Source organism: Apium graveolens, chromosome 3 (genome assembly GCF_009905375.1).
Source record: "Apium graveolens cultivar Ventura chromosome 3, ASM990537v1, whole genome shotgun sequence".
NCBI classification, from domain to species: Eukaryota; Viridiplantae; Streptophyta; class Magnoliopsida; order Apiales; family Apiaceae; genus Apium; species Apium graveolens.
Window position 1 is genome coordinate 40862935 of NC_133649.1, and position 23993 is coordinate 40886927.

The 23993-nt window shown below is 35.2% G+C and overlaps 1 protein-coding gene across 1 annotated transcript; it reads left to right on the forward strand.

The window, feature by feature from the left end:
• Nucleotides 1-18366: 18366 nt before the first annotated feature.
• On the forward strand, nucleotides 18367-22862 carry LOC141712183 (eukaryotic translation initiation factor 3 subunit I-like). Its single transcript, XM_074515018.1, has 8 exons — nucleotides 18367-18646; nucleotides 19435-19650; nucleotides 19738-19865; nucleotides 20088-20207; nucleotides 20306-20395; nucleotides 21022-21108; nucleotides 21193-21272; nucleotides 22606-22862. The coding sequence occupies exons 1-8, from the start codon at nucleotides 18463-18465 to the stop codon at nucleotides 22679-22681; spliced, it is 981 nt and encodes a 326-aa protein (XP_074371119.1). The 5' UTR covers nucleotides 18367-18462; the 3' UTR covers nucleotides 22682-22862.
• The last annotated feature ends 1131 nt before the right edge of the window (nucleotides 22863-23993 follow it).

Sequence of the window (23993 nt, forward strand, 5' to 3'; positions counted from 1 at the left end):
TGTATGTGGACCAATGTCTACGCAAGCCATGGGTGGATTTTCATACTTTATTACTTTCATAGATGATAGATCTGGATTCGGATATGTGTTTGATGAAACACAAGTCTGAGGCCTTTGAAAAGTTCAAAGAATATAAGTATGAAGTGGAGAAACAAACCAAACATAGTATTATAATTCTTCGATTAGATCGAGGTGGTGAATACTTTAATGGAGTGTTTCTAGATTATCTCAAAGTAAATGGTATAGTCTCCCAATGGACTCCTCCAGATTGGTATCTGAAAGGAGAAATCGAACTTTGTTAGACATAGTTCGGTCCATGATGAGCTATGCAAATCTTCCAGTATTCCTATGGGATTATGCATTGGAAACCTCAGCATATTTACTGAATAAGGTGCTTTCCAAATCTGTTCCTCAAACTCCGTATGAGATATGGAAAGAAAGGAAACTGAGTCTTAAACAAGTTAAGATTTGGGGATGTCCAGCTTATGTCAAGTAAGTTGACCCAGATAAGCTGGAATATCGATCCGTAAGATGTAGTTTTGTGGGATATCCTAAAGAGACTTTAGGGTATTACTTTTACAACAATCATCGGGTGTTTGTCTCCAGACATGCTACCTTCTTGGAAAAGGAGTTTATCCTTGAAGGAAACAGTGGGAGCAAAATTGAACTTGATGAAGTTCAAGAAGCACAAACTACTACGGATCAAGTGGAAACACCTGTTTTGACTAAACAACCTTTTGTGGAACAGCCCATTCATAGATCAGGGAGAGTGTCTCGCCAACCTGAGAGGTAATATGGCCTTGTCATTGAGAATGACAATGAGTTGTCTATCATTGATGATGACGACCCTGTGACCTATAATGAGGCTATGAGTAGTGTTGACTCAGAGAAATGGCATAGTGCCATGAAATCCAGAATGGAATCTATGTATACGGTATACAAAAGATAGATTATAGCAGATGGCCAGGTGGAGACCTATAAGGCCAGGCTTGTGGCAAAAGGATTCAAACAAAGGCAATGGATTGACTTTGATGAAACCTTTTACCTGTAGCCCTGTTAAAATCAGTTCGGATTTTGCTTGCGATTGCTGCTTACTACGACTATGAGATCTGGCAATTAGCCAGATGGTTTTCTTTCCAAGAGAAATGAAAACCTAGTGTGTAAGCTACTGCGAACCATATGTGGTTTAAAGCAGGCTTCTCGAAAAATGGAACATTCGTTTTGATGAGACAATCAAAGAGTTTGATTTTATCAAAAATGAAGATGAACCATGGGTCTACAAAAGGGTTAGTGGGAGCGCGGTAACATTTCTTGTATTGTATTGAATTAGAGTTGACACACATAACAACATAGCAGACCCACTCACAAAGCTACTTTATGAAAGTCACTTTGATCGTCATAAAAACAAGATGGGTATTAGATACCAGAGTGATTGGCTTTAGTACAAGTGGGAGATTGAAAGGAATATGTCCTAAGTCCAATCATGTATTAGGATTTAGGAATAACTTTTATGTAATCTGTTTTGATTTCATTGATATTAATAAAGACTTGTTTTGTTTTTATTACGGGCTTTATCTATTTAAGTGTTTAAATAAGATATACCATAGTTTAGAGTAAAGCTTTTTATGGATTATGATGAGATCATAATAGTGAGACCTAAAAAGATGATAACTCTAAACTTAAATAGTTCCTGGTCATAGGATTACTAACTGGTAATTAATAATCCGCAAAGATCGGTACATATTATGCTTGCTTCATTATGAAGGATGTCTGTTCTCATAGACATTTGTGTGGTGACACTATAGCTAGTATGTAGGTGCTTATTATAGAATAAGTTCACTGAACATGACTCGCACAGCTGAACAACTGATGGAGTTCACTCACGTGTCAGCAGTTGTTCACATAGTGATAGTTGTACAAGTATCCTTAGACTTGAGGTCATCATAGTCATCTTGTGTACACTGAACTATGCTTTGGTTTAGTTCTTAGTCTCCAGGGACAATTATTAGGGCTCTTCTGGGTATAGGAATTTGTACACGAAGATAGTGTATGATCAATAAAGGATCTGCCCCTTCCAGTGAAGGAAGCGAATGTTCAAGGCTGATCCACTTATGCTAGTTCAGGAATCTCTGGCCAGAGTGAATGAAATTAGAAAGGAGTTTCTAATTTGCATAGAACTAAGTATAGTAAATGGTAAGCAAGTGATTAAATTAGATAGGCTTGACACGAGATCCATGCCTTGTATTTAATCGGGAACATTGTAGGGTAGAAGGAGTTTATTGTACGGTAACTATTCACTGAATAGGTTCTTGGTATTCTAAGCAGTGAATTCATATTATCCGGATAGTCGCGATATGCTGAGAAGTATCCCTCACGATGTAGAATAAATGTGATTAATTAATTAATCATATTTAATAAATTAGAGAATTTATATAAATAATGATAAAATAGTTTTATTATTATTTATTTCTACTACCGGCTTAATATTGAACCTACAGGATCACACCATAAAAAGAGAATGATTTAATGGTGGAGGAATTAATTAATAATGGCTAATAATTATTTATTTATGAAATAAATAAATAATTAATTGGCAAATTTAATAATTGATTAAATGAGATTTAATTGATTATAAATTAATTAAGAAAAGTTCTTAATATTATTAATTAAGATTTAATTTTTGGAAATTAAATCAAGAGAGAGAATTATTTCTAAAGTGTTTAGAAAAAGGATTAGTAATTAAAAGGTGTTTTAATTATTAATGAGAATAATAAATGGGATAATAATAATAATATTTATGGGAAAATTTCAGCTGAAAATTTTGCCTATAAATACACTATTATAGACCCTATTTTATTCTAACCCCATCGAACCCGAAAACCCAAAAAGTTTGGAAAACCCAATTCTCTCCACCTCCTTCCTCCTCCTTAACATCGTTTTCTTGGTGGATACCGGTGGAGTGCTTCACACTTGAGGAGCAACTGCTAAGGATCTCTGATCGTTGTCTCCGAATTATTTTAAAAGGTTAGATTCGATCCCTCGAATTTTTATTCATGATCTGTATGCTTTTATTTGGATTTTGTATGTGTAAAAGTGTTTTGCCATGCCCCCGCTGCGTTAAAAATCCAACAGCTTTGGTGGCTAGGAAACGATCACGCAGAGAAACGGGATTGAAATCACAGCCTTGGTCGTCGTTTTTGCCTCGCCTGAAACCGTCACCGTCGCCGGATTCTAGGACGGCGACGGCTATATTTCACGACCCGAGGTTGGCCCGGTTTCGATCCAGGAAACGATCCGGGTTTGATCCTTTAAGTCCCAAACTCAATCCTTGTTTTGTGTTTCTGAATTATAATTAAATATTTATATTTTTTTAAAATAAAAATCAGTTTTTATTAATTCTAAAAATCAATTAAAATTCAGTTTTAAATTCTGAAAATTATTATTAATTTCTAAATTATTTTATTAATTTATAAATTCGAAATTAGTTATTTAATTAATTATTTAATTATTTATCTAATTATTTATTAGTTATTTAATTAATTAATAATTAGGTAATTAATTAATAAATAGGATTAAAAATAATTGAATAATATGAATAATAATTCGTTAATTACTTGAATATTTCGAATAACTCGTATCTTTACGAGTAGTATTTCGATAAGTTGGAATTAGTATTCGAGCGATAATTTATTTATTCGAAGAATATCGTAATGATTATTCGTATCAATTAATTAAATACAGATAATTACTTGATTAATTAATCGTATAGGTTATAGTAATAATATAATAGTTTGATAATTATACGAGGAATGCGAGTATCTCGTCTTTATACGAGTAGTTGATCGTTGAATTAGATTATGGTGCGAGTAATACTTATTTATTCGATAAATAGCGTATCAGTTAATTGTATCGATTGGTTATTTGTAAATAATCGATCTAATCGAGTAAGTGATAATAATTTGTAAATAATTATGATAAATTGTAATTAATCCTAATAATTAGGGATTAATTATTTTAAAATATAATAAATATTAATTAATTATTTAAAAATATAATTATGGATTATTTAATTATAATTAATGATTTATAATTAATTATTAATTTATAAATCTTGTTTAATTCATAATAATTAAACCATTAGTCTATTTTGAGCGAAACAAAGACCCCTAGACTCAGAAAAATGAAACGAATCCAATAAAAATTATTGTAAGTCATAATTTCTTCTGAAAGAGAGTCGTATTGTGATAGTTAATTGTTTATATGCCCTAATAGGGGTAGAATCGAGTCAAATAAATTCCGAAAAATTATAATAAAATCAAAGAGGGTTAGTTAATACAAGTATGAGTCTAGTATCGATTCTAAAAATATTTATAAGTCCAAAAATCAATTATGTGCTTTATGTGCTATGTTCTTTACGTGGTTATGTGAACCTTATGTGCTATATAATTATATGTGTATATATGCGAGTCAGATAGAAACTCATGGGTAGATTAATAGGGTTGCGTAGTATCAATTCGAGATACGCGTATGTAGTAATTTATCTAAACGACTATCTTTCTATGATTGATTCAGTATCAACAAGGCAGATCAAGCAGGAGATAGAAGGCGATGAGTTGAACCGGGTTAAGTACGCGCAAGGCAAGTTTTTCCCCTATTCTAAATTCTAAATAGTGAATTATATCCCATTTTTCATATCAGTTACACTTTGATAATTCTTGTTCATATACACTGTTACACAGTTATTGATTCTTGTTTCTATTTCATTTCGATTCTTGATTTCTCCCAATTTATTGAATTCCCTATTCATATTCCAATACTTTTACCCTTGTTACATATACTCTGATATATCCTGATGTTGGGATACATCAAAAGCATTCAGATTATTCCGGATGCTAAACTTTGGACTGGATGGTTACGATACGGGCTGGGTTTTACCCAGACCTTTAATTAATAAGCCATAGTTGCCTGAGTACTCCTTATGTTGGTTGGGTCTATGCAGTTGGGTATAGATCTGCACTGTATCCTGACTGATCAGCAGGTTATAGTACATATGTTGGTTCTTGTTTCCAGTCTTGTTCATTTGGCACTCGCCAGTGTTGGCAAATTATTATTCTATACAGAAATAGATGGTTGTTCAAACCAGCAGCTTATCAATTCATTTATTCTTCTCTCTTTATACTATATATTGTTACAGGATTGTTGAGCAATTTTGGCCCATCCCCTTTTATTGTTATTCCTATTATTTTACAGTTAAGGTAGAGAATGAAACCCATCAGAAACCGCATGGTCAAGAAGCGAGTCAAGCAGCGGGACCCTCTTATACCAAGAGTGTTCATCCCTATTCTAGAAGAGAGCTTTGAGTTACCAGATCAGGTGTAACATGATAAGTAGTAATGTTGGTTTGAATAAAAGTTGTGTGGTGAGAATGTAGATAGAATAAGTTTTGTAATAAAGAGAGTTCTTGAGACAGATTAATTTTATTTGGGTTTGTAATAAAGTTAGTGTGTCGTTCTTATTTTCAAATCATAACCTTAAAAGATCATGAGTAGCAGTAGTTCGGGGTAATTATTATATTTATATTCCGGTTGTGAAGGTTTAGTTTATAGTTAATATTAATAATGCCCCAAATCTATACCCCGGATTTGGAGGGTGTTATATTTACCAAGCCACTGGATGAATCCACCTTTTCAAGGTTGGTAGGTGAGTTAGGTATGCTGAATTACTCTTGAATCTTCACAGATAATTTGCAAGTTGTAATGCAGCCAGAAATTTAATTGATTTTTCAGTGTTGGATGAAATTTTGACTAAGTCAAAATTTACATCTCGGCGGATGATCATCATCCATCGAGTTTGATCATCCGTCGGTATATAATCTGTTAATAAAATCAATTATTTTTCTGGAATATTTTATGTCTCGACGGATAACTGATTTATCCTCATCCATCGAATTGTCTTATTCTTAGCCGTTGATTCTCTAAACATTATCCATCGAGTATACTTACAGTTTATAAGCATAACACGACGAATAATTGATGGAATTTTTACAGTTTATTTTTAAACAACTATTTTGGGAAATTCTTATTGGTTACTTTATTTTACTTTATTATTTTTGACAGTTATTTTTGAGAGAGTATAAAAGCACAATTCATTTTCACTGCTTTTCTTTTATCATTCTCAAATCATCTGCTCTAACTTCTCTCTTTCTCAAAAGCACTTACTCTCTCTCTGCAAGTTTTTACTCTCTAACAATGGCACCAGTCATCAAGATCATGTCTCAAACTGGATTTATCTACGAGAAGAACAACATCACAGCTTTAGTGAACAAGGGAATTCATTAGTCTGGGGACTACCACAAAATGATGGATTTTGTGAAAAACTGCAAACTCAACTATGCCATGCTGGAATCACCCACCATTTACTGTGAGGTTGTTGAAGAAATGTGGACGACTGCAACATACAACTCAACTAATAAGACTGTCACTTTCACTATTAAAGGTAAGGAATTATGTGTTAATAGTGATATTGTTAAAGCATGTTTCAAAATTCCTGATAACACTGGAATTTTTCCACACAAAGACACTGATATTGTTAATATGCTTAATTCCATGGGATAGCAATTTTGATTCAGTTAATATCTCTATGCTTAACATGCTTTACATGCTAGTAACTGATAAATTCTTCAACTTAAGTGATCTTGTCATATTTGAGTTGGGGTTTAAGTTAGGGGAGCTAAATAAGAGGGCTAAAAATGTTTACTATGCTAGATTTTTAATGATGCTTGCTAACCACCTCTCTGAGGGTATTGTGCTTGAGAACCCAACCAACAAATTAGATTGTTGGGTTCAAGAAAGGAGAATCATTACAGATTTAAATAGGGCAAACCATCACAAAGAGGTGCCACTCTTCTACTTTCCAGTTATGGAGGCACCTCGGGTAAGTGAGGTAAGTTCAACTGTCTCTACTCTTCTAGCCTCACAAACTTCTTTGCATTCCAGTGTAGCCATGACAACTGTGTTATTGACCCAACGGTTGCCTACCCAAGCTACCAAACCCAAAATTTCAAAAATAAAATCAAAGAAAGCCCCCTCTGGTGTCTCTCAAAAGATGCCAGTTGTAAAATCCACCAAACCAAAAGAGGGGAGTGTGAAGGTGGGTAAGAAAGGTGAGGGACAGGGTGAACATCGTAGAAACCCTAAGGATAAGGTTGGAGAGGTGAGTGTTTCCCAGCCTAGCCACACTGCAGTTTCCCAACGAACTACAGTGCTTAATAAGGATATAAACTCATTACTAGTTGCATCCTCCCAAAAGGATGTGACTATTGAACAAAGCTCTCAGCCAAGAGCACATGCCAAAAGGGTAAGGGACACAAGCTCACCCCAAACTTACACTAGAAAGAAGAAATCAAAGACCCTTGGGGATGCACAGGGTTCACACACTGTACAAACTTGTGCTAAAGACACAGTCACTGCACCTTCTCAAAGTCAGGTTGATGTGGCTTCAATAAATGTGGAGTCACAGCCAAAATCTCTAACAATTGAAGCCCCTGAAATACCAAATTCTCCCACACACTCTTTGGATGTTGACATGATAAACACATCACTTCAAAATTCTCCATCTTTAACTCTCTCGGAGAAGCAAAAAATCCAAGCAATTGAGCATCATCTTCTAGATGATTTGTTGGCTCACTTGCCATTTCTTTCTGAAACTGTTGAGACATCTGTGCCAAAATTCTCATCAATCTGCACAGAGTCCATAATAGTTTCCACTCCAAACTCATTCATTTCTACTCACTCGATGGATATTGTTCATCCGTCGAGTAGTTATTGTATCCCGACGGATAAGCTTAACAGTAGTTATCCGTTAGATAGTCAAACTGCTAACCCGATGGATATCCCTTATCTGTCGAATGTCTCTACACAACTTCAAATTTCATCAATTATTACAAGTGCAGAAGACTTAGTGGTAGTGCAATCACTCCTAGGATTGAGGGAAGGGAGTGAAATGAGTGAGAGTCTGGGTTGCTCCCAGGAAAAAGGAGAGGAAAAGAGTGAACAAATGCAATCCATTTCTTCAGGATTGGAAAAAGTAAGTGTGAGGAGTCCCACCTTAGATGGTGAAGGTGAGGGTGTGAGGGTGAGGAGCCAAGGTGAGACCTTGATGCAACAAAAGAGAGATCAAGAGAGAAATACAGGCACGGGAGTGATAAGGATGGAAACCATTGCAAGTGAGTCAATGAATGTCAATGATGTAGAAAAGGAAAGGCTATTTCAGCAAGAATATCAAGTTGTTATAGATTCTATTTCCCTGGATGCTGAGACATTTACTCATCCTGTAACAGCTTACCAAACTCTAGCTGTACATGGCAATGAGGAGGCTGAAAGATTACTGAACTTAGTGCACACTACACAATCTTTACAAAGATCAAAGGATGCAATCACTGCTATGCCTTCCAACATTGGCAGTGATTTTGAACTGGATGAAGCTTCTTTTGGGGATGCTGATGGGGATGATGAGGAAGACAGCATGGACATAGGGGGAGATGCAGCTGTTCCTGCCTGGATGCTTATAAAAGAATGTTCCTACCCACATCTCCAATCAACTTTGTTCAAGCTAATTCATGAGCAGCCATTCAGGCATCTACCAATGCTAGCACAAAGAAGCTACTCACAGCACATCTTGAAGCACTCCAGATGCATAAAATTCAAGCCCTTCAACACAGTCAGAGTGTGGATGCAATCAAGCAGAAAATTTCTGAAGTCAAGCAAGATGTTATAGAAAGGATGAATGCTAGACTCCATGCAACCACCATGACTGAAATGGCTCAAAAGCTAAGGAAGGAGGCTGATCTCAATAGGAAAGTTGAGGCCATGGACTCAAGACTATCTGCTGTAGAGAAGTCAATGGACAAGATACTTAACAATCAAGAAGCTCAGAATGCACTACTCCAACAGTTGGTGGCTGCTCAACTCCCTTCCACACAACTTAATGATAACAAAAAGGGGGAGAAAGGATCAAGTGAGGGGGAGCAACAGCTTAATATTCAAGTTAGCAAAGTAATTATGCCTATAATTGCTTTCACCAAGCCACCAACTAAGGACAACATAGATCTGATCAATGAAGCAGCATCCAAATTGAGAGCAGCTGAAAAGAAACAGTTGAGCCCAATCAACTGGGAGAAAATTGATGAGGATATACAGAAGAGGTTTGGGTTAGTAAATAAGCCAGAAAAATCAGCCATTCATCACTCTCAAGTCAGGCAAATCTCTGTGAATGAAATGAGCATGCATAATCTGGAAAGAGGACAACCATCTTGCATCAAATCTCCAAAGGCTAAACTAATTTTGAAGCCAATGGTGAACTATCCAAAATCTTCACTAAAGAACCCCTTGGACACAGTGTATGAGACACCAAAGCCTGATGAAAAGAAGCTGTTGGCCAGGTCTATAGCATTCTACAAGAATCCAGCTGATTCAGCATTAAAAAGAAGAATTGCTAAAGTTTTCAGGAATGGTAAGGAAATTTGTGTGGTGGCTGGACATCCTCAATTTGCTGAAGCAAAGAGAGAGAAAAGGCAAGATTGAAGTAAGAAAAGAAGCAAGCTGCTCTAGATGTTAAAAAGGTCAAACAAAAGAAGGAGTAAGCTGCTATCTTGGCCAAGTTGCAAGGTGTGAAACCCACACAACAAATTTCTGAACAACCATCTGAAGTTGTTGAATCTCAAGATCAAGTAATGCAAAATGAACCTCCACAGACAAAGAAGCCAAGGTACAATCAAAGAATCAAGAGAAAATTGGATTTCAGTAATGAGGAGATGGAAGGATACTTTCCCAAAGTATCTATCTCTACAATAACTCAAACATCCATGCCCTCTATGACACATGAAGAATTCAAGATAGATCCATCCAAGAATTTCCATGGTGAACCTAATATTCCAAAGGATGAACCAATAGAATGGGATAGTTTGCCAATACCTAAACTCAATCTACCTCACTTCATGAAGCCAAAGAAGACAAAGACCAGAGCAGTCAAGAAAGTGAAGCCCTCAACTCTCAGATCCAAGTCCCTAACCAAAGCTCAAACCAAAGTCAACAAGGGAGACATCATGTACATCTATGATATCAAGGAATTCTCAAATTTAAACCTTTATCTAGATGAACTGGAAGAAGTTAGAGGGATTGATGCTTACAGAAATCTACCTGAAAGGTTAGTATTCAAGTACAAGAGAGGAAAAGAGATACAGTGGCCACTTCACAGGATCCTTCAAGAAAGCCAATCTGTGCTGATAAAGGTTTATTCATCCTTCAAAAAGAACTTTGGATTCAATGTGACAGCTAGAAGACTTGTTCTAAAGAAGATTGAAGAACTGAGGAGTATTAGAGCCAAAGATGCACTCCCAAAGACTCTAACTATTCCTTACACAAGGAGTAGAGTGCATCTAAGGCCCTACTGGCTGATGGAATTCATGAATGATAAAGGAGTTAGAAGATTCTTCAGATTAGAAGACCAATTGAGCATCTCTAGCAATGAGACTCTTTTGGAAATGCAAGAAATGCTAAATCTCTCAGAATATGATGAACTGAAATTCCACAGACAGCTCCAAAATCAGATAGAAGAAAACAACAGGAAGTCTGGAAAGAGATCCAGATTTTCAAGGAAATAGATTAATTTGCTCAGGCTAGAGGAGCACCTTGAAAATGACTGTGAGCGAATCTTTGTACATTTTCTTAATTGCAGCACTTTACAGTTTTATCTACTTTCATTTAAATTTGTATTTTTTTTGGGGTGTTTTGTTATCATCAAGTTTCTCTTAATTTATGGCTAAAATTCTAGTAGACATAAATTGGGGGAGATTGTTGTGTATATGTTGTGAACTTGATGATTTTATTAACAAAACACCTTAGTAGATTTAACTTAGTAAAAAGTGTAGCACTAGACGGATAAGCAGATATAGTCCCGACGGATGACTCAATATAGTCCCAACGGATGATGATTTGACATCCATCGAGTGAGTAGCTTATGTAACAATAAGTCATGTAGCACATTTCTGCAAACACCTTTGTTTAGATTCTGTAGTAGCATATAGGTCATGTTGACTTTAATTAGATATGCATAATATGTTGATTAATTATACATAGATGATGTCTTGTAATTCTGCATAAATGAAATGAAGTCAAGTGCCAAATAGCTCCCCGGCGGATAATCAACAATGCTACTCGACGGATGATCAACAAGGCAACCCGACGGATGATCATGTACCCGGCGGATATTAAATTCAAACATCTGTTGACAGTGACAACACAGTCACATGCGTCGAGTGTATGCAAAAGGAATGTGGAAGCCTATTCAACTAGGTTATTGAGAACAAAGAAGCATTGCCATTTTCATGCTATTATGAATATATTCAAAGATACTGAAATAAAGTAATGAAATAGTATAGTATTAGACTTGATAGGTTTTGTTTTATTATCTTGTCTTATTACTGTGTAATCTTGGTGATATATAAACCAAGAGTAGCAATTAGAACTATAAGAAGACTAAGCAAATATTTTCTCAGAGAAACATTTGTAAGCTGTATCCTTAGCATTTCTCTGTAAGTTTAGTTGTTCTAATTTGTAAGCAGCTGTGAGTTATTCAAGCTTCACAGAGTTCTCTTGATATATATATATATATATATATATATATATCTGGTGGATACATTCTAATCCACCAGAAAGTTTTAAAGACTTGTGTTTTTATTATTTTGTGTTTTGATTCATATTTAACTTGTTATTCCGCACTTTGCAAATCAAAACATTGTCATATATAAAGTTAGAACATTTTATAATTCAAAAAAAGTTTCAAGAATTCCATTCACCCCCTCTTCTGTAATTCTTGTTACATTGTTAGGGACTAACACTTATGGTTGAGCCTCAGTTGCCCCTGTCAGGGTTCCTCCTTAGGTGGAGGCGTAGGTCGAGTGCGGTGGTACTTCCACCACTGATGCGATTGTTTGCGATGGGATATGAGTGTCTGTTCCACTATTATTTCCGCTTCATGTATTTACACCATGGTTGTTGTAGTCTTCCCACAGGCGGCGCTAAATGTTGTGGAATAAAAACTAAAGTGCGTTAGAATTTAATGTTAGGGTTTGTGAGCTTCGAGCTTTAATGACTGCTCTTGCGTTCGGGACTATCGGTCCTTGCAAGATACCTACTTATCTCTGTGTAGTAGAGAATCAAGCCAAAAACATATTTCTGGGTTGGGGGGTAGAGCCCTTTATATAGAGGCGAGTCGGGGGTTAGACTTGTGTTGGGAGACTTGGTGGCCAAGTCTCCAATTTAGATGGTGATTAGGAGTCCTATAAAGGAAGGAACTCCAAGACCTTCTGTGTAGGACTTTGAGTCCGTTTAGGACACATGTCTCTGCTCTTCCAGTCGTATTGGGCGTAGTCCGTGAACAACATGTGTCCGTGGACCTTGACGACCTCAGATGGTGGGCCTTGTCTACATGAGCCGTCTTGAGTCTGCTACGAGCTCGGACTAGACAGGTTTGTACTGGATTTTAGACAAGAAGCCCAAGTGTAATTAATGCAACATTTAATGTGTTTTTGGGATGTATTTTCTATCCATATCAGTATCAAACTATATTAATTCTCGTATAAAAATATAATGACTTCAGTTCTAAGGACCCGTACATCATTATCACTGTGAGATTAACTTATGACACTATAAACATGTAGTATCTCAGAACGGGTCAATCTAGCACCATGTATCTAATACTTGTGCCTGTGTTTTGACTTTAGTATCACCATACCTATGATCAATGAGATGTGATCATCAGTCAACAAACACCCTAGTCTCAATGTATTAATTATCGTCCCTTAACAATAATACTTGACTGGGGACCTTTAGGAATATTAATCTATTCTCGTAATCTCATTTCTTAGTCACGTACTTAGAGATATAGATTTACATATCATATTCCAAGGATATTTATTAATCTAACATTTTATCGCAGAAAATAAAGATATAATAAATTAATAAAGAATAATCCATGGAATCATAATTAATAATCCAATTGTCTCATAACATAAACATAATAGTGTTGTCTCTAGGGCACACATACTAACACTTTAGTAACTCAATCATGATCCGTCTGATGTAGACCGCTATCTAGTATTTCTAGCTTGGTTGATCTCAGCAAGTAAGGCCTATGTATTGGTGGAGGTACCCCATACACCACTTCAAAAGGTGTTTTATGAGTAGTAGAGTGATAATTGGAATTATACCGGAATTCAGCCAGTGGCAACCAATTGGCCCAATCTGCAAGTTTGTCATGACACATACATCTAAGATACCCTTCCAAGTACCTATTGGGCACTTTAGACTGCCCATCTGTTTATGGGTGATAGGATGTTGATAGCTTATGGTGTACTCCTTGAAGCTTCTTCAGTTCTGACCAAAAGTGACCGGAAAAGACCTTATCTTTGTCTGAAATAATGGCCTTAAGGAAGCCATGTAATTTATATACATGATCCATATAAGTTTGAGCTACCTTCACAGCAGAGAAAGGTGGGACAATGCCAAGAAATGAGCATATTTACTAAGTCTGTCTATCACCACCATGATAACCTCTTTTCCTTTAGACTTAGGCAACCCTTCAATGAAGTCCATGGTAACTTCTTCCCAAATGGTCTCAGGCACATGTAATGGTTGTAGTAAGCCAGGATAAGCGCTCAAGTCTTCCTTACACTTTTGGCACACAGTGCATTCCTTGATGAACTTAGCAACATATTGTCTCATTTTAGACCAATTGAATAAGTTCTGGATTCTCCTAAGAGTTACTTCCACACCAGAGTGACCCTCTTGGTGAAAATTGTGCAACCAATCCATTATTGTATTCTTGATGTTCTGATCCCATCCAATAACCAGCTTTCCCTTTCTTTTGAGTTGCCCCAACCACCATTTGAACCGAGGGTGAGAGTCAGGATTTTCCTGCAACTCTCTAATCACTTGCTACAATTTCGCATCTGAGATCCAATATTGCTGTAGTTTCTCATATAAGCCAGATTGTACATGAGAAGCAGCCATAGTAAGTAATTGATGCTGAGGAATCCTTGAGAGATCATCCGCTACTTTGTTTTCAGGATCCCTTTTATATTCCACCACATATTCAAACCCCGCCAGTTTAGACAACCACTTTTGCTGCAAAAGAGTTGCCAGTTTATGATCTAGGATAAATTTAAGACTATTCTGATAAGTCCTTATGGTAAAATGCTGTACTGTTAGATAGTTTTGCCACTTCCGTACTACAAATACCACTGCAAGAAGTTCCCTTTCAAATGTAGATAATAATGCATTTTTTGTAGAAAAGGCCTTGCTGGTGAATGCAATTAGGTGCTCTTCCTGCATCAGAACTGCGCCCATGCCTGCTCATGATGCATTTTTTTTCATTTGGAAAGGTTTGTTGAAATTGGGAAGGGCCAAAACCGGTGGGTTCACCATCTTTTCCTTTAAATTCTGAAAGGTTGATTCATCATCTTTGTTTCAAATAAATTTGTCTTTCTGTAATAGGTTAGTCGGCGGCCTGCAAATCATGTTATATCCTTGGATAAATCTTCTGCAGTACCCGTTAGACCCAAAAAACCTCTAAGCTGCTTCATATTTTGAGGTATTGGCCACTCTACTATTGTTTGAATCTTCTACTGTTCTGTTTGTACCCCTTTATAAGATATGATATGTCCGAGATAATGAACTTCAGTAACACCAAAGGAACACTTCTTCAGATTAGCATAGAGAGAGTTAAGTCTCATTAGCCTCATTACTTGCCTCAAATGAGTCACGTGTTGTTGTCAGGATTCACTATAGACCAATATATCATCAAAAAAAACTAAAACTCCCTTCCTGAGCATTGATTTAAAAATGTGATTCATAAGGGACTGAAATATGGAAGGTGCATTGGTAAGTCCAAATGACATTACCAGGTACTCAGAGTGTCCAAAGTGTGTTTTAAAGGCAGTTTTATAGATATCAGGTGGATGCATCCTTACTTGATGATAACCAGATTTCAGATTTATCTTGGAAAAAAATTTGGTACCTTGGAGTTCATCCAGAAGTTCTTCAATTATAGAAATGGGAAATTTGTCCTTGATTGTTGCTTTGTTGAGATGCCTATAATCCACACACATTCTCCAATCTCTATTTTTTTTCTTTACCAACACAATTGGTGCAACAAAGGGACTATTACCGGGTCTTATAATACCTTACTCACGTAACTCATTCATAATTTATTCTATGACATTTTTCTGTAGAATAGAATATCTGTATGGCCTCATATTGACTGCATCAGTGCCTTCCTTCAAAGGGATTTGATCATCAAAGTTGTCTCTGCTAAGAGGCAGACCCTAAGGCTGTTGGAATATTTGCTCAAACTCTTGCAATAAATTATGTATATCAGCTTCATGTTCATGCTCCTGGGGTATTTCAAACATTGAATTAATTTGAGGATTGCATCTCACCTCCCATGGAATGATCAGCAGCATAAATAACTCTCATGTTGTATGTACAAGCTTATCCAACTTAGCAGTTTGAATGTTCTTCAATTTCTGCCCCTTGGCACCTCTTAATTTTACCTTGTTTTCGTTGCAAGTAAATTGCATAGTAAAATTCATAAAATCTCATAAGACTGGTCCTAGTAAAGAGAACCATTGTATGCCCAACACCAAGTCACTTTCACTAAGAGGTAGTAATAAAACATCTGATTCAAACTCAATTCCCTGCATCCTCCATTTGAAGCCCTTGATTGCCTTGTCACATCTCAACTGTCCATCATCTGCAATCTTGACTCACATAAGAGCAATGGGTTCCACCTTATAGTCAAGTCTCAAGGCCTTGTGAGTATCAATAACGTTGTGTGTACTGCCACTATCCAGTAGCAGTTGCAACTCCTTCTTGCCATGGTACCCTGTGACTCTCATGGTTTGGAAAGCAGCTACTTTATCCATGGCTTGAACTAAAATTTGGGCACATTGATTCTCACACTCTACATTTTCTGGTTCTTCTACATTGTGCACCAGTTCTCCGTCCTCATCATCTTCAACTTCGATATGATAAAGTTGAGGCTTCTTCCCTTTACATTTGTGGTCTGGTGTATATCTTTCATCACATCAAAATCACAGGTTTTTGGCTCTCTTCTCATTAAATTATGTCGGTGTAAGAGTTTTTCGATTAGCGTTAGGAGTAGTGATGACATGTGCCTTTGTTGGTGGAGCTGGTAAAGCATTGAATTGAGGTGTAGGCAAGAGGGGTGGTCTGTTATTTACCTTACCCTGAGCAGCCTTCTGTGCAGCTTCATGAAGCTTTGCCAAACAAAGTGCCTGCTATACTGATTTTAGAGTAAACATCCTCACAGCAAGTTGAACCCGATCTTCTAGACCCCCTAAATAACAACTCAACATGCATTCCTCAGATAAACTCAACCTACTGGCCAAAGCATCAAACAGATCATGGTACTCTTGTACTATTCCACTTTGTTTAAGTGCCTTTAATTCTGCCACTGGGTCATCGTATAACTCTCTGAACCTCATATTAATCTTTTCCGTATATTTTGCCCATGTTGGTAAGACATTATTACATTTCTTTATTAAGTTTTTTTTGACATAATTTCTTCATCAAGTTTTGGTGCCATAAAAGAGCTTTTCCCTCTAGATGAATAGCAGTTAGACGCACCCTTTGAGAATCATCAATATCATCTAACTGAAGAAACTGGTTACACTTGTACAATCATGACCTCGATTCACTACCATCAAACTTATGAAATTCGACTTTGGACATTCTAGAGGTAAAGTTATGAGTTCTGCCATGAAAATCTGTGTCCCTACGCCCATTCTTCTTCTTCTTCTTCTTCTTCTTCTTCTTATTATTATTATTATTATTATTATTATTATTATTATTATTATTATTATTATTATTATTATTATTATTATTATTATTATTATTATTATTATTTCTAGAGGTCTCAGATGATCTACCCTCATTTGACACCAGTTTACTAATTTGCATAAGAAGACCCACAATAAGCTCATTTAAGGCAACTATAAATTTAACATGTTGAGTGATATTTTGAGAGTTATTGTGACATGCCTGAATCATACGTTGCTTCTAGTCTTTCAAGAGAGTTTTAGCAGATGCTTCAAGCCTGTGACTCCCTTCCTCCTCTGGAGTGTCTGTAGATCCGGTGTTCTTACCCTGCACCATTAAATCGAAAGAAAGGGTAGCTCTGATACCAATGATATTATCATAGAAAATAAAAAAAAAATTAAGCTAATTCCAGGAAGCCAATAATAGTGAATATCAGTTTCTAAGATATTAACTATTTAGTATTTCTGATAAATGCAAGATATGAGAGAAAAGTTCATACAACCAACATAATACTACTTTTAGATCTATTGCTTAAATACCCTGCTACTAAATGAAATGCAAATGTTACTCTAAATGCAAATGTATTTGAAATGCACTAATCAAAATAGTACGAGAGCCTTGGTAGCCTGACTCCCATGATTAGTGGTCCCCTTCTGATAATTACCTCAATCCCTATCCTGATTATCCTCATTAATGTCAGCATTTTCCATGTCACCGTCCTTGTCATCATTATTTATGTCCACCTCATTGATTCCGATCCCCGCCTTGCCACTTGTGCTTGTGATTGTATCAATAATTTTTCTTTGCATTTTGTTAAGCGAAAATTTAATAATTTTCCTCAGCAATATTCCTTTACATTTTGTTAAGTGACAAATCATCTCGCTAGGTGGAGAGACTATATTATCAATTACAATTTTTTTGAAAGATAATATCTCAAAATTTAGAGTTGTCAATGTATTATATCCGAATTGTATCAGTCTTATATGTATCACATCGACCTCATTTTACATTTTTACTAAATCTAGTTTAAATTTTTTTGATAAGGAATATTTTTACAGCATTAATCATATTTGAATACAGTGGATTCACAGTTAAATGATCGAGTTGTAATTTTATTAAATCTCAATCATATGGGATAAAAGTTTGCGGTATGTATTTTAATAAAATATTTGATGTCATGTAATTAAGTCGTAATCATATATGATAAAAGTGTGAATCATATATTAATAAAATATTTTTAAATGTATTTTTATAATATATAAAAATGTCTTTATTATACTAATATTATTAAATTAAATTATATCATTTACTTATAAAATATAAATTATTACTTCTGTATCATTATATTTTTTAAGTAATAAGTAATGCATTAAATAGATAAATTAGGTGGAGGGGAAACGGGTCGGGTCAGTAAATCCACCCGACTAAGCAGAAGTAAGGGGGGAGGGGGGTTGTCTAGGGTTTTATATCTCTCATCTGCTTCTTATATCTGTATCTATTCGTTACTTTGTGCAAATCAACCAAAAAACACTGAGGAGAAACAACGCATAGATCTGAATCAAAGATGAGGCCAATATTGATGAAAGGCCACGAGAGGCCTTTGACTTTCCTTAAATACAATCGCGACGGCGACCTTCTTTTCTCTTGCGCTAAAGATCACAATCCCACTGTTTGGTTCGCCGATAATGGCGAGCGTCTCGGCACTTATCGCGGTCACAACGGCGCCGTTTGGTCTTGCGATGTTTCCAGTTTCGTCTCCTTTCCTTTCCTTTTTATTTCAATTTCATTGTTTCTGTTTCGTTTTTGTTTTGTGTTTGTAGCGTCATTTTGTATTTATTATTATAATACGCTTAATTTAGGTTTTTAATTAGTTTTTTCATTGTTGAATTCGATATGCCTTTTTTTAACATCTCGTGTGTGTGTGTGTTTGTTTAGCTGAACTTACTAATTAGTGAAGAGAAAGTACACTGAATTTAGGTTTTGATTAGTTTGTGCTATTCTATATGTATATGTGGTGTAACAACTCCTCGGTCTGGGTTATTTTCTTTACATCTGTTTGATTATTGTCCGCGAGTGTTTGTAGCTGAATTTAATTTTAAATAATTTAACTACGTACTGAATTTATATTTTGACTACATCTGAATGATTGAAATTATTTATTCTTATGTTCGCGGTAATGTGAAGGTGTTTTTATGTATCTATGTATAAGTGAAGTTAGCTTGTTACAGTGCACTTAAATCAGGTTTTTTATGTAGATTATATCATCTCTTCGGTTCGATTCATAATTTTTATATCTGTTTGTATCATGTTTGTGTGTATTTACTGCAATTCTTGGTAGTATGTTACAATCTAAGTTATCTTCCTTCCTATTCAACTTCAGTATATCATGTGGTATATATGACTGAATTTGGTTTATGAAACTATATGGAATTTTGATTTGCATTATACTGATATTTGCTATTATTTTCAGTTTCACTGTTATTTTTTTATATGTATATTGTGTATTGAATGATCCCCTTTTGTGTGTGTTTATTAGGGGACTCAAAAATTTTGATTACTGCAAGTGCGGATCAGACAGCCAAGCTTTGGGATGTTCAAAAAGGGGCTGAACTTTTCACTTTTAAATTTGATTCTCCTGCAAAGTCAGTTGATTTGGGTGTTGGAGACAAGCTTGTGGTGATCACGACAGATCCATTTATGGGATTGCCTTCTGCTATTCATGTCAAGCGAATTTCCTCAGATCCTAGTGAACGTATGTGAAGCCTATTACAATAGCTACATTGCTGTCCATTATGGGATCCCTACCCACATTATATCTTATTATGGCTTTAATTTGCAGAGAGTGATGGATCTGTGCTCACAATTAAAGGCCCTCAAGGAAGAATCAATAGAGCTGTCTGGGGGCCTTTAAATAGAACTATCATAAGTGCTGGTGAAGATGCCTTTGTTCGTATCTGGGATTCCGAGGTATGCGTATTGATAATATTTGGTTATTTTTCCTGGGCATCTTTCTGGAAGTCGTGTTAAGTAAGTAGTTTTTGTTAAGTACCATGAACATCTGAAGATTTCTATAGGTTGTAAAGTTTGTAAGCCACTTTAGAAAACCAATTAGTATCAATTTTCTTTGTCTTTTACTCTTTTAATTGTCTGAATTACTATGTTTGGTGTTTAATCTTTTCAAATTGGCAGACAGGGAAATTACTTCATGAGTCTGATGTGGAAAATGGTCATAAAAAGACTATTACATCACTTGCAAAATCATCAGACGGCTCACATTTTCTGACCGGTTCCCTCGATAAATCTGCCAAGGTAGTATCTCCAGAATCCAGTTAATAGTCTTCACATTCCTATATTATTATGTCAGTCTGCTTGTTTTCTTATGGGTTCATCTCTTTTCGATTGTATAGCTGTGGGACATTAGATCCTTGAAACTTATCAAGACATATAAGACTGAACGACCGGTTAATGCAGTCACGCTCTCGCCAGTACTTGATCATGTATGTGCAATTCATTTTTATTAATGTTGTTAGTGGTGACATATGTTAGGATGTCGTGGAGAGCATCTATGTACTAAATTGCTAGGAGCCATTTTTTTTGTATTATATGGTGAAAGGGGACTATGAGTCTCTTTCCATGAAGTTGTGAATACTGATTACTGATTAGATGCCCATATGCAAGTGCAGTGAATGCTATAAGATAATTTCGTCGAAGAGTTGATCTGTAATCTATGGGTTAGTGATAATTATCAACAGAATGTTATAGTTAGATGGACTAGGCTCAATGTTTGTCACCTCTACTTTTGTGTTTATCGTAATCCACAGGGAAATGACAGACCTATTTATGTAACTTTATTCATCTGCGCCCAGTTGATCCCAGTATTAGATAGTTGGTCTGTAAGCCTTACCAAGTTTAGTATCAGATACTCCTAAAGAGTTTACAATTTTTGGTCTAAATGTAGTAGCCAGGGGTACCATGTCTTAGTATCTAATATCATATACAAGTGCTTCAGGAAAGTGAAAAGCCTATGTAGGGTTTTTTTTCATTAGGAGATCATGAAATTTATATTAGGCATGTTCATTAAGTTTCAAGTTTTAATTGAGTGTTATTGTTCATTGTTTTACAGGTGGTACTTGGTGGTGGTCAGGATGCATCATCTGTTACAACCACTGATCATCGTGCTGGAAAGTTTGAAGCCAAATTTTATCACAAGGTAATTAAGTTCTTTTAATTGTATATTATTTGCAGAAGGTTGATTTCCCCTTCAGTTCTGTCTAATTTTTTCGTGCTGTAAAAGATCTTGGAAGAAGAAATTGGAGGCGTGAAAGGGCACTTTGGACCAATAAATGCCTTGGCATTTAACCCAGATGGCAAAAGGTAACTTTTTTGTTTACACAATAATTGCCGGCCAACTTCTTGATATACTGGTGCACATGTCTATAATTGTTTGGGAACCTATTCCATTTTGAATTCTGAGCATGTTTTACTTGTATGTTTGTGCATTGGACACAAATGTATATAGTTTTTATTACTTTTGGTTTCTTTGGCATTGGTAAATCTAGTGAACATTGTACATGTCTTGAGAAATGTCCTCAGGGTTGATTCCAGAGTTCCAGTTCTCATTCTTAGGACTCACCTTTTAGAAAGAAACCAAAATCAGATTCCAGTTAAGATAAGATGTGTATAAATGTCAGAAACTACATAGACATGCTAGGTTTTTAATTCTCTAAGCTATTGTTTATGGTTTAATTGGATTCTGTCCCACTGCTGTATGTGGTAGACCTATTGTGTTTATTAACAATGAAACAGTGCATAATTTCATGCACTTAAGTTGGATCGGGAAAGTTAATATTTCTTTCTTTCTTTTTTTTTGCTGACTAAAGATCCAACTTAAGTGCACAATTTCATGCACTTAAGTTGGATCGGGAAAAAGGGTATTCTTGCTGTTTTAAAATAATACAAGCTTTTTAGAACAAGTATTAGGAGGTTATTAAATGTACAGAAGCACATAAAGCAACCTCCCTACGGCCATGTTTGTTTCATAGTAAGTTGGGGATAAGACTATAATCCTTTAAATTTTCCAATCCCATGTTTGTTTTGTAAAAAAATAGTGAAGGGTTATCCAAGGATTATAATCCTTTAACTTATCTTATCCCATGTTTGTATTGTTGGAGTAGAGGATAGGACTATAATCCCCTCTAATACTTGGTGGTGGGAGGAGGTATCTTACAGGTCATTGTTTAAAGGATATAATCCCCTCTTTGTAATCCCATGTAAAACAAACATAGGATTGGGAAATTTAAAGGACTATATTCCGATCCCGAAGACTATCCCTCAAAACAAATATAGGATAAAGTTTTAAAGGATTATAGTCGAATCCTACACTTAATCCTTCCAAATAAACATATGATAGGATTATTTTATCCATAGGACAAATTTTAATGGATTAGTTATCTCCGGATTATTATCCCGGGAAAACAAACATGGCCCAAGTGTTTAACAGTTTAAGCTACTAGAGTCTAGAGGTGGACATGTACTAGATCTTTTATTTTATATAAGTACCAGTTCTTTAGATGGAATTACGGAATTTTTTTTATTGCGCTACCTGTTCTCTCAGAGATGAACAAGTTATTGAAGTCCTGATATTTATTGAAATATTATTTTGAGATGATGAGTTTATATTATTTTTTCGATTAATTTTTGTATGTAGTTTCTCAAGCGGAGGTGAAGATGGTTATGTTCGATTACATCACTTTGATCAAGACTACTTCAACATCAGGATCTGAAAGGGAGAGGCTTTGTATTCTTGTCCGTTGTGTTAAATTATGAGATAAACTAGGGTGTACTGCATTTGTTTTTAATTGACTAAAACATGATCTGTGTAAAAGTTATTCTGTTACTAGTTTGGAGTGGGAAAAGTTTTGTACGAGAAATGAGAAGAAATTACCCTGTTTTTTCTTTTTATCAGTGATGCTGCTATGTTTTTCAATATCCAAAGAGATGTAAATCATGATAAAAGGGTCCTACCTCACAAAATGCTTTATGAAACTCACACGGGAGGAAACCTAATTTATCACTCCATTGTGTTAGATAGTTCGCTGCATTGTGATAGTTCTATTGTTATATTGGATTGCATTGTGTTGGATAGTTCCGGGTGGGAGCAAGTTTAGCCAAATTTTATATATAAAATTAACAATATTTACTTTATATGATATATTTAACAGTAGTATCCCATAAATGATATATTCATGGATAATGGAGTATGTTATATAAATTGGGATACCTAATTAATAATATAGTATTCAGCTAAAATTGGGCATTTTTTCTAAAATGATTATATTTGTTAATTATTTTAAAAAATTGATTATTTTGTCATTTTTTCATTAAAATTTAAGGCATATTGGGTAAAAGAGGGTTAAAACAATATTTGAGCGGTGTCTTAAAATATTATGACATTTATCTCATTTTTAAGTCACTATTAAGCAATGCCCTATATCATTTTTTTCAATTAAAAGATGATTTCCCTCACTTTTTACATATCTCTCTTCTTATATCATTTACTTTCCCTCATATTTTAAATATGTAATCTATCTATTATTATATATATAATAGCACAACATAGGGCATTGGTGAGACATTTTATTTAGCTTGAAATGTCTAAATTGCCTTTATAGTTACCATTTATTAAAAAAAATGATTTTGGTGGGAATCGAACCTGGTGTCTTGAATAAATTAATATTTAGTATTATATCTACTGTGATTAATAAATAATTTTTAATTATCTATCTTTTTTTACATAGGCTATGTTTAGCCCAACCCAGGGCATTGGTAAGACATTTTATTCAATTTAAATGGTGAGTCATTTTATTTAACTTGAAAAATCTAAATTACCCTTATAGTTACCATTTATAAAAAAATGTTTTTGGTGAGAATCAAACCCTTGTTTTGCAAATACTATATACAACAGCATACCACTAAGGTACTAAATCATATGAGTTGTTAATCATATAAATATTAGATATGCTTGTGTGTCTTGAAAAAATTAATATTTAGTATTCTATTTACTGTAACTAACGAATAATTTTTAATTATTAGGGA

What these genes read in the sequence shown, in the direction of transcription:
- LOC141712183 (XM_074515018.1), top strand. Translation starts at nt 18,463, where the DNA reads ATGAGGCCAATATTGATGAAAGGCCACGAGAGGCCTTTGACTTTCCTT. An exon ending in CCCTCGATAAATCTGCCAAG is followed by an intron (nt 20,208 to 20,305) that starts GTAGTATCTCCA and finishes TCGATTGTATAG; the next exon opens with CTGTGGGACATTAGATCCTT. An exon ending in AAGCCAAATTTTATCACAAG is followed by an intron (nt 21,109 to 21,192) that starts GTAATTAAGTTC and finishes GTGCTGTAAAAG; the next exon opens with ATCTTGGAAGAAGAAATTGG.